The sequence below is a fragment of the Pelmatolapia mariae genome, linkage group LG3_W, assembly GCF_036321145.2.
Source record: "Pelmatolapia mariae isolate MD_Pm_ZW linkage group LG3_W, Pm_UMD_F_2, whole genome shotgun sequence".
NCBI classification, from domain to species: Eukaryota; Metazoa; Chordata; class Actinopteri; order Cichliformes; family Cichlidae; genus Pelmatolapia; species Pelmatolapia mariae.
In genome coordinates, this window is record NC_086229.1 from 65,510,464 (window position 1) to 65,521,782 (window position 11,319).

At 36.6% G+C, this 11,319-nt stretch overlaps 1 protein-coding gene across 1 annotated transcript in view; it reads left to right on the forward strand.

Annotated features, from left to right (window-relative positions):
* LOC134623878 (CXADR-like membrane protein) overlaps positions 1-11,230 on the forward strand; it is a 49,075-nt gene extending 37,845 nt beyond the window's left edge. Inside the window, exon 3 of the mRNA XM_063468887.1 lies at positions 10,860-11,230. Coding sequence (XP_063324957.1) covers positions 10,860-11,230 — 371 coding nt within the window. The remainder of the gene's footprint in view (positions 1-10,859) is intronic.
* Positions 11,231-11,319: the final 89 nt, after the last annotated feature.

The window sequence follows — 11,319 nt, forward strand, 5'->3', positions numbered from 1 at the left end:
TTCTACTCAGTTACTCTTGGTGCTAGATCTCGGCTGAAGTCTAGAGGTGACCGTGCATTTGCCCTGGCTGCACCAGAGTTGTGGAATAACCTTCCGATCGTGATCCGGGCGTCCGATTCTATCCAATCTTTAAATCACGGTTAAAAACCTATTTGTTTAATCTCGCCTTTCATGCTTGTTAATGCTTGCACCTGACACACTTACTCTATTTTTCTTTATACATAGTTTTTATGGCTTGTGCTTTTATTGTGTTTTTACTTGATATGCATTTTATACTACTCCTGTGTATTAATGGCATTGATCTTTGAGTATATTTGATAGTTTGCTGAGGCCTTATAATACTCGTGTTACTTCTCTGTCTTTTATGTTAAGCACTTTGGTATACTGCTGGTTTTTAAATGTGCTCTATAAATAAAGATTGTTGTTGTTGCACAACAGATTTAACAAAAGGTAATTCTGGTGAAGAATCAGTCACGTGCCATATTGTACCCAGTTGATTAAGCATAATTCATGATCCCACAAATATGTCTTTTCATAATTATGTAATGTTTCACTTTTACCACATGGTGGCAGTGTTTTCACACTGAATTAATTAATATTAATACAGATTACCATACAGATTACTGTTCACATTTTACTTCAAGATGTCAGAGTTTAACGGCTTTTTTTACCAAAAAGGATTCAGAAACTAATTGTTAAATATATGAAAGTAAAATAGTTTTTTTCTGATTCCAGTGAATTGGAATAATTTATAATTAGAGGTTACAATCTAATGTATTTATATAGCACATTTAAAAAGTGGAAATTTTGCCCAAAGTGCTGTACAAAAATCAAACAAGATATAAAACAAAAGATAAAACCATCCACATTAAAACACACACATGAAGGGAAAAAAGCATATCAACTCACACCAGTCTAAATGCTACTGAAAAAAGGTGTGTTTTCAAAAGAGACTTAAAAGGAAGAAGTGAAGATGTCTGTCTAATATTTAAAGGCAACGTATTCCAAAGTTTGGGAGCCACAATTGAAAAAGCTCGTTCTCCTCTAAGTTTCAACCAGTTTTGGGGACAACCGCAAGCAGCAGGTCGGCTGATCTAAGATCCTTTAAACCTTTAGATCAGTGTTCCACCTGTGGTCGTTCAACAGCATCAAACGCTGCACTAAGATCTAAAAGCACAAGAATTGCGTATCTTCTGCAATCATTTGCTAGAATTATGTAATTAAAACCCCGTAAAAGTGTTGTTTTAGTGGAGTGTAGATGTTTATAACCAGACCAGACCAGACACCATTAGTATCCAAAAACATAATCAGTTTTTTTTCCAATAGCTTTGAAAGGAATGTGAGTTTTGAGGCTAAAATTTGAGCAAATCGAGACGAGGGTCAAGGCCAGTTTAAAGAGTATGCCCCTGCTAATGTGTAGGGCTTTCTACAGAGTGTACAAGGTTAAAAGATTGAATAAGATTTAAAAACTCGTGAGCAAACGATCCATCAGGGCAACAGACGTGAATATTAAAATCACCAACTATTAAAATTCAATTACAGATGATGGATTACTGCACACAACCAGTTGAGAGCCTCCCAGTTCAAATATGAGAAGTTCAAAGCTGGAGGGGGAAACTGGTACATGGAGTTGTTTGCAGTGAAAGTTATTTTAAAAACAGTCAATATTCCTCCTCCTCAACCTGATATCCTTGGAGCATTAAGAAATGAGCCGTCAGAGGGCAACAGCTCAGAAATAATGCTAGAATCACCAACTGAATGTTTTATTTGCTAAAGAAGCATTTATTAGAGCCATCCTCATTGGAGCTGAAGCCTGGGTAGAAGTTGTCTGTAAAGCTCAGGTTAATAGGCACAAATTCAAAAAGCATGTTCCACGACTCTCAAGATGCAAAAAAAAAGCAGCGAGCAGGCTCACCTCCACCCAACCCCATCACAAGAACCAGACAAGAGGCAACAGGATCCAGGAGACGCCCTGGGATGCGATGGGACAGACAATAACCAACTGGAGCAGCCACTGAAGAAACTCTAAGGCAAGGTTTAAACTTCACCAGCCGATCAGTACGTTTACAGCGTTAATGGAGGTGTGTCGGGGCAGGTGGAAGCGCTCCACGTAGCAGTAAGAACATCAGTCAGGAGCAGTGGATAACCTGTTCTTAACTCTTTCTGATTACAGCTTTCAAAACTTATGGCAAAAAGATGATGAAGATCCAAAAGTTTGGGGGCATTCATACACCAGTTGAGAGTTGATTTGGTGGCAAGAACTGTCAGAAACAAAACAAACAATAACACAATTGACATTAGCAGACGCCAAGCCACACACACCGGTGCCATCTTGATTTTGTTTTCTGTATTTTAATATTCATTGCTATTTAGTTCAACAATTTTCCCGGTGATCCACCAGGGGGAGCCACTCATTTTTTCCACAGCCTTGACTAGAGATCAAATGAATGCAGCACTAATCTACACAATCACAACAACAGCCGTTCTGTTTCAAAACGTTTTGAACTGTGTGGTTTTATCACTTTCAGGCAGCTGAGCTAACCGTCATGATAACCCTACAGCAAGGATTAAAATGAATGGCTACCTATCAAATAGTATTAAGCTGCAAAGAGGAACAAGGCAAGGCTGTGCGTGTTCACCATTACTATTCGCGTTGTATCTGGAACCATTGGCTCAATATATAAGGCAAAACAAAGAAGTAGAAGGTATTAATATCCATGAGAAGGAGCATAAATTAGCCTGCTATGCAGATGATATTTTAATATTTTTGGGTCAACCATCAAACTCTCTACCTAAATTAATGCAATCATTTGAATACTTTGGTCGACTATCAGGATATAAAGTTAATATGAGTAAAACACAGTTGCTTAAATACAACTATATCCCAACAGAAGAAATCAAAAATAAGTACCAATTAGCATGGCAAACAGAGTACTTTAAATATCTGGGAGTCACAATACCTAAGGATCTTACAGAACTATCAGAACGAAATTACTTACCAATACAAAAGAAAATTAAGGAAGATATAGCAAGATGGAATCTAATTCCATATTTAAGTTTATATTCCAGAATAGATTCAATAAAAATTAATATACTCCCTAAATTAATATATTTATTTCAAACATTACCAATAGAAATTAACCAGAAACAATTTAATGAATGGGATAAAATTTTGTCAAGATACATATGGCAAGGAAAAAGGCCCCGAATTAGATTTAAAACAGTGGTTCTTAACCTTGTACCGAACCCCACCAGTTTCATATGCGCATTCACTGAACCCCTCTTTAGTGAAAAATAAAATGTGATTTTTTTTTTCTAATTCGAGACATAGATATGTTTTTTTACTGGTGCACAAAATGTGCCTGCATGTCACAGCAGAGGCTCTGCCGAACCCCTGAGACCGACTCATCGAACCCCTAGGGTTCGATCGAACCCAGGTTAAGAACCACTGATTTAAAACCTTACAACTTAACAAAGGAAAAGGGGGGTGGGACTTACCTTCTCTTAGGGAATATTATTGGGCAGCACAATTAAGGCCTATGATATGCTGGTGTAATCCTTCATATGTTGCTCAATGGAAAGACATTGAGGAGGGTCTGACTTCCATCCCCATACAAGCTATTATAGCAGACAGCAGCCTGCAAGATTTAATAAAAACTATTGAAAATCCATGGATCAAGTTGACTTTTAAAATTTGGAAAACAGTAATAAAAGAATATAAACTACAAGAGGATATAGCAACTCTTAAGTGGTATGACACACATTTTGCTCCAAATAAATTGGACACCAGATTCAAAGATTGGACAAATAAAGGATTAACAGCTTTATGTACGGTAATGCAGGAAGGGAGACTAATTAGTTTTGATAAAATGAAAGAGAAATATTCATTAGAAACACAGGATTTGTATAGATATCTACAGATGAGGCATTTTGTCAACAAAAAGATAAAAGTTAAGGCTGAATTAAGTAAACAGCTGCTAGATGTATTTAAAAGGACATATAGTTCAAATAAAAATAGAGGTATTATAGGTGACCTCTATAAAGGATTAACAAATATGAAATTACACTCAACCTTATATGTCAAAACAAAATGGGAAATGGAGGGAGGAATAGAGATAAAGGAGGAAGAATGGACAACAATATGGGCATATCAATGGAAATGTAGCAGCTCACAGAGCTGGAGGGAATTTGGGCGGAAATGTCTGGCAAGATATTTTATTACGCCTCACCAAAAATCTCACTATGAAGGTAACCCTTCCGCCTGCTGGAGAAATTGTGGAAATACAAATGCAAATCATTATCATATTTTCTGGGACTGTCATGTCATTAAAACCTATGGAAGGGAATACATGCAGCTATACAAGAGACATTTGGAAGATATTTACCTTTGGAAAGTAAAACTCTATTTTTTGGACTTATACCAGAAAGATGGACAAAGAATGATAAATATCTGTTTAATATTTTACTGGTGGCAGGCAAAAAAGCTATCACAAAAAAATGGCTTTCTTCTGAGACCCCAACGATGAACATGTGGATGAACATCACAATGGATATTTACAGAATGGAGAAAATGACAGCAGATGTGAACTACAAGAGGGACCTGTTGGTATCACGATGGAAGAAATGGATGGACTACATTAAAAAACGCAGGCCAGTACTTGCTTTGGATTTTGACTTTGTCAAATACTAGAAGACTAGAGGAAATATTAATTATATTAATGGAAACAAAAACACACTCCCTACATGCCCTTTTTTTTCTTTTATTCCTTTTATATTTTTTATTTATTTATTTATTTTCTCTGTTTTGTTTCCTTTTCTCATTTTTTTCTTTTTTTTTTCATTTTTTTTTCACATTGATATTTTAGTTGTTTAAATATGGAAAAAAAGGGGAAAAAAAGAAATACATGTAATGACAAATTGCCGAACTTGATGGTATTGTACAGTGATTCCAAAATGTTAATAAATAAAAAAACAATCACAACAACAGCCGTTCTGTTTCAAAACGTTTTGAACTGTGTGGTTTTATCGCTTTCAGGCAGCTGAGCTAAGCATCTTGTTAACAGCTGACCAGCTCTGTTTGCTCCACTGACACATGAGGTCACGTCACTGTCACATGTTTCATGAACACAGAATAAAAATGGAGAAGGAAAGAAGCTTTGTGTGTGTGTGTTTTTTTTTTGTTTTTTTTTTGCTGTACAAACCAACAGCTCATGTGAAACAAAACACACATCTGTACAATAAACAAACACTCACTGCTGAACCAGTTTGACCAGGATACTGACACACAGACACACACACACAGACGCACTTTTTCCACCAACACAAAGCTGCTGAGGATTTGATAAATAGTCAGGTTATTATTTAAATAATAATCAATAGTAATAATAATTAATTGGAAAATTCCATCGGCCTTTTTGTTTTACTTACTGAAACTTGTTCTGAGCCACATTTCCCACACGGTCATATGAGCCTTCAAAGTTTCCCAGAATGCACTGGTTTACCCTGAACTTGTTTCTGTTCCTCACAGATGAAATTCAGTTTATTAAAACTTTGATAAAATATTTGTCTCTAGATTGTGACAGTTGTAGTGGGTGCTGTAAAAAATATTAATTTGGTTTGAGCTTTTCATAGAACTTAAATGTTTTTTGTTGTTCAGTTTTGTTGGCCATTGAAATTAAATAACTTGTGAAGTTCTGAGGGAACAAATCGTGAACGGTAAATGATTCTTATATATCGCTTTGTACTTGGAGTAGAGTCATGAATGACGTCCATGACACAGACGACACCAGAAACAACTGTGGTGGTTTTAAACAGAGTAAGTGTTTTATTTACATTTTTAATTCATGTTGTCTGAGTATGTGATCAGACCTGCTGGATTTATGATCTTTTTGTTTGTTTGTTTGTTTGTTTGTTTTTTCAAATGAAAGAATACATTCACTCAAGAGAGTGGATGTATTTTGAACAGTCACTCTCTTGGGGTTTATTCTTTTTCCTATTACATGTGAAGAATTAAGAAAAGAGCCTGTTGTTTTTGTAAATAACCGTGTTATACAGGACATTGTACATGATGTTTAGGCACATGTGACATTTGAATTTTATTCATTAGAACAAGTTGATTTCAATTCACATACACTACACAGACAGGATGTTCTTTCTACACATCTACCTGTTTTACTGAGACAAGTTCACTTCCTCTTACTTTGTAAATTTATTTGTTTGTAAAGCTGGAGAAGACAGGACTGTGGTTTCTAAAATATTGCTATGGTCTTCAGTGGATTAACAGATTGGATACCAAAGGTGGACAGAGTTCTCCAGAACAGCTGTGGTTTTATGGAGGTGACAGCTAATATGACGCACTTATATGTAGTTACCCAAACTTCTTCTTTCATCTACACTTACGGGAAAGTCAACTTTAAATCTTGAATTTAATCTTAGTCAGATTGAAACTCTGTTTCTGTTTTCACTCAGACATTTAGAAGTAAGCAGATTATCACAACTAGATATAACAGAGGAATGTCTGTTTTATTCTGATCAGTTTCTCTGTTTGTCAGTGTTTTTGTGTTTGTGTCTGCAGGCAAGATTTAACTGTTAGGAGTAGGAAGGTTTTATTTATGCCAGGTCCACAGAGGAATAAAATCTATTTTTAGAATCTTTCTAGCTATTAACATACATTTACCTTCATTATAAAAGAGTAATCATTTAAAACATATACATGAAACATAGACTTCACCTGCATATAGTCTTTGAGCTCTGGGTCAAAGTAAAGGTGGAATTACACATTATTACTCTGCTGTTTACAAAAGAACTTTGAAGAACCTTTTGAGATATCTTTGGTATTTATTTATTTATTTGAATACGTCTCCCTGGTCATGAATTTAAACATCCACCAGGAGGTGCTGCAGCACCCTCAGCGTACCTGCTTCCCACAGTCTTGAGCTAAAATGTGTTCCTATTTTATTTCCACAGACTGATTAAAAATAAATGGCCCAAAAAATTTACTGACAAGAGGAAGACCATAAAATGTTTCCTATCTAATCTTCACTCACTGTCAGCAAAGAGAAAGGAAGTTAATATTTACTCATTTCTCTTTGTTACATTTTAACTTCTCTTCAAATTTCATCACATTTTCCCTGCTTGATTTTAAATGATCATGTTGACATATTTCTTTCTATGTTCTCACCTAAGAAAAATAATCAAACTTTTACATTTAAGGAAGTTGGAGGTTTAGTTTCTGTTTGTTGTCTTAACAAACTTTCTCAGATGATCATTTTAAAGGAGTTACTGATCATTTAATTCGTTAGAAGTAAACAATAAGAAACTCATCAAGTATTTAGTTGGAAAACAAACACTAAAAGAAAGAAAAATCAAAGTAGATCAAAAATAAACTTCTGTGAATTTTGAAATATTTAGATCTGTTGGACAGGTAGAAATAACCACAGGTGTGTCAGCTTTGACCTCTAAAATGATTTTACATCAAGACGAGAACAAAACAACAGAAGAAAAATAATGAAGCTCCAAGTTCAAATAGAGCTGATGAATGTGCTGAACACCAAAGAGGAAATCTGATATGATTCACACACAGACACATGATTGTACTGCTGAACCAGTCTGACCAGGATACTGACACACAGCTATTTACCATCAACACAGTGCTGAGGATCTGATGAATAATTTAATCATTGAATAAATGACCTTGATTTATTGGTTTTACACGTGTTGCATTTGAAAAGAATATTTAAGGTTTGTAAAATCAGTGTTTTTTAACAGGTTATGTCATGAGTTTTACTTTAGTAAATGTATTTAGTTGCTGCAATAATCAATTTCAAATTTTCTTTTAAATTAACAGTTTATGCTGGCTCTCAGTGTAATGTTAAAATAATAATAATAATAATACATAAACCTTGTTAGTTTGAACTAATGATGTTAATATTCAGGATGTTTTTATTGTATCTGATTCTACTGGGCTCTAACAGACGGGCAGGTGGAGCTAACACAGCTATGTTCGCTCTAACAGAAGCTTTAGCTGCACTGAAGTGAAATCATTTCACAGTCAGACCATGAGCACAAAACAAGAAGAGGACAGGAAATAAAAGGTGTTCTTAGAGTAAAAGCAGACAGAAACAGTAACAGATGCATCTGATGTTTGTCAGTAAATGTGAGCGACACTCTGACAGGCTGTAACTTGTACTGGACAGTCTCCTGTCCCACATGGTGATACGCTGAATTATCAGAGCACAGATCAAACATCCAGGGCACCTCTGCTTGTTCCTGTTCTCTACATCACAGACATGAACCTGCTGAAGTTTACTCACATTATTATACATCATACTGATCCTCACACACTGAACAGAAACCACATTCTGTCTTCAGACTGTGACAGGTGGAGTGGGTTTCCAGCCCCCACCCGTGTGTACTTCAAGGACCTGAAAACATTTATTGTATTTCAGGGTTTCATGAAGTTATTTGACAGAAAGATCAGCTGACTGTGAGGGCTCAGAGTCAGCTGTGACTTTGTTTTTGTTTGTCAAATATGTGAACTCACAGCTGATAGGTGGAGGAATGTGGTTGCTAAGGTGACGCTGTGGGTGCTGATGTCACAGATCTGAGGTGTGTCTGTATAAAAACAGCTGATAAGGAAACAGCTCAGTTTGTTCTCTGAATGTTTAGTACAGAGGTCCAGTTTTATTTATTTTATTTTATTGTACCTTTTCTTTTTGCTCTTTACATTTTTAAAATATTTATTATTTCTTTTTTTCCATCATGATGATCAGAAAAGACTTTGAGGATTTCAGAGATTCCTTCAGAAGAACAGTAAGTGTTTAAAATTATATTTTAGAGTTTTTAGGACAAAGTTGTCTGTGGTTTTATGGAGGCTACAGCTAAATGCTGCCTCCTCCATAGTACAATATACATTTTATACAGTGACGTCATTTTGAAGTCCTTTGATGATGATGGTCTTTAGTATGTAGCTGATGATTGATGATGAGAGAGGTTATGTTTGTGTTGTTCTGTGGAGATCATTCAAGAACTGAACCTGTTAAACCCTCAGACCTGCTTTAGATTTCACTGCTTTAGTTATGACGCACTTGTTCATGGTCGTCCTACAGCGCGTCCAACAGACGTCACTCTAACGCGACTTCCCGACGATATTGAAAGTGTGGTGTTTGAACGAGTGGCTGAAAAACAAATGTTTCAGCTTTATTTAAACCTCAAATTTAACCTCATGTGGTCAGTTTTAAAACTCTAGAAAATATCAACAGACTCAGACTTTTAGAACAAACTAAGAGTCAGATCAGCAGAAACAGAAACACGGAAATGTTTCCTGTTGCTGCGTCGCTCTGCTCGACTTTGCTGATTGTCGGTGTCTTCGTGTTTGTCTCTGCAGGTGAGGTTTATAAACCAAACGGTGTTTCCCTCTGAGATAAAGAGGAATAAACATCAGTCTGGTTTACATGTTACTTCCCAAACATTTAGTTTTTGTTTGTCTGTTTGCGTGACGGCATCACGAGGTCTGTTGGTGTCTGTGGATTTACCCGCTTGGTCAGCAGTGCAGTTTCCAGCACAGAGACAAAGAAGTGTAATGTGTGTGTCAGTGTGATGTGTTGTAGTGTCAGGAGTCAGTATACAACCAGGGACGGATCTACAGACATGGCATGCAGTGGCATATGCCACCCAAAAATAGTTATCTTGCCACAGCTTGTGCCGGTGTAGTTTTATTATTTGACGTTTTTTTTATTTAAATGAGCTAGCATCAACACTTTGAACCAAGCTACTATTAATGCTGAATTTAAATTGTAAAACTGAATATATTCCACAGTGTTATCCTCCCCTCCACCTGGCTTTATTTCTTCTTGTCAGTAGCAACCTTCATATTATTGTGCCAGAATACAATCTGCAAATAAAATATAAAAACTGTTGCATAGTTTGCAGTTGATGCATGCTCAATCATCTCCAAAGGTTGATTCTGTTTATTTCAGTGGGAGAAACGTTTAGTGACTCATCCAAGTGACTTCTTCAGTCTCAGCTGACTGCAGGTTTCCCCAAATCTTATAAACAGTACATTTGCATAATGACTGAAACCAGCCCACTGAAGGAACAATGGGCTGTGAGGTCAGTTCCTAAATCTTAATTATGCAAATTCTCATGACCATTGATCAATAACACCGATCAAGGCAGTCCGAACTCTCAACACAAGCTGATATGATACTCCGCAAGGCTGGATGTTGTTTCAATGTCAGCTTAAATCTTTCATATTACAGAATGCAAAAGCTGCCTATGTGTAAAAAAATGCCTGCCACAGCTACAGAAAAGGCAGCAAGCAGAGACTCACGGTGTCTTATAATGAGAGGCTGCTTTCTCACACACATTATGTTCACTTATTATCAGCACATGTTTCACTGTATACTGTATACTTCACTGCAGAAACTGTGGAATTGTTCTCAAATGATCTTGTGCTGATGTTAAAGCATTGAGTGCGCACAGAACAGAGATGTTGTGAGTTCAATGACACAGTGAGAGCAGGTCCGCAGATGTCTGTGAGTGCACAGAGAAGCGATCTGAGCAAGAGCAAATGTTAACAACTCAGTGAGAGGGGCTGTTATTGTGTGTGTATATGGATAATAGCAAACACTGAAATAAATTTCTTGCGTGCAGAAATGAATTTTGTTTGCTCAAATTAAACTTAAACACTCAAAATAATTTTCTTCTCAAAATGCAACATTTGCGCTTGCAAATTAATTATTTTTTTTACGCACACTCAGAATAGAGACACTAAAATACCGCCATAATTGGCTGCTCTGGAGGTGAACAGGTGTACTTTGACCTTTAACTTCTTTACTCTGTGTTGTTTTCTTTTTCAGACCAAAAGATCATCACAGCTCAATCTGGACAGAATGTCACTCTGCCATGTCGAGCTCCAAACAACAACATCATCTTAGGTGTAGAGTGGAGCAGAGCTGACCTGGGAGATGAATATGTGCTTTTTTACAGAGATGACCAGCTTGATCCAGACAACCAGCATCCATCTTTTAAGAACCGGGTGGATCTAAAGGACAGACAGATGAAGGATGGAGACGTGTCTCTGGTTCTGAAGAATGTGATGATTAATGACACTGGAACATACGAGTGTGAGGCCTTCATTAGAGGAACAAACGTGAGGAAGAGAGCCAATCTAGTTGGTGAACCCATCAGTATCGTCACACTGAGAGTTGTTGTTCCTCCAGGTGAGTGAGTAGAGTTGAGTGTGTGTGTGATCAGAGGTGAAGCTGCTTCCTGGTTGTTGATGTTTGTTTCTAAAGATGTTGTTGATGAGACTTTGTA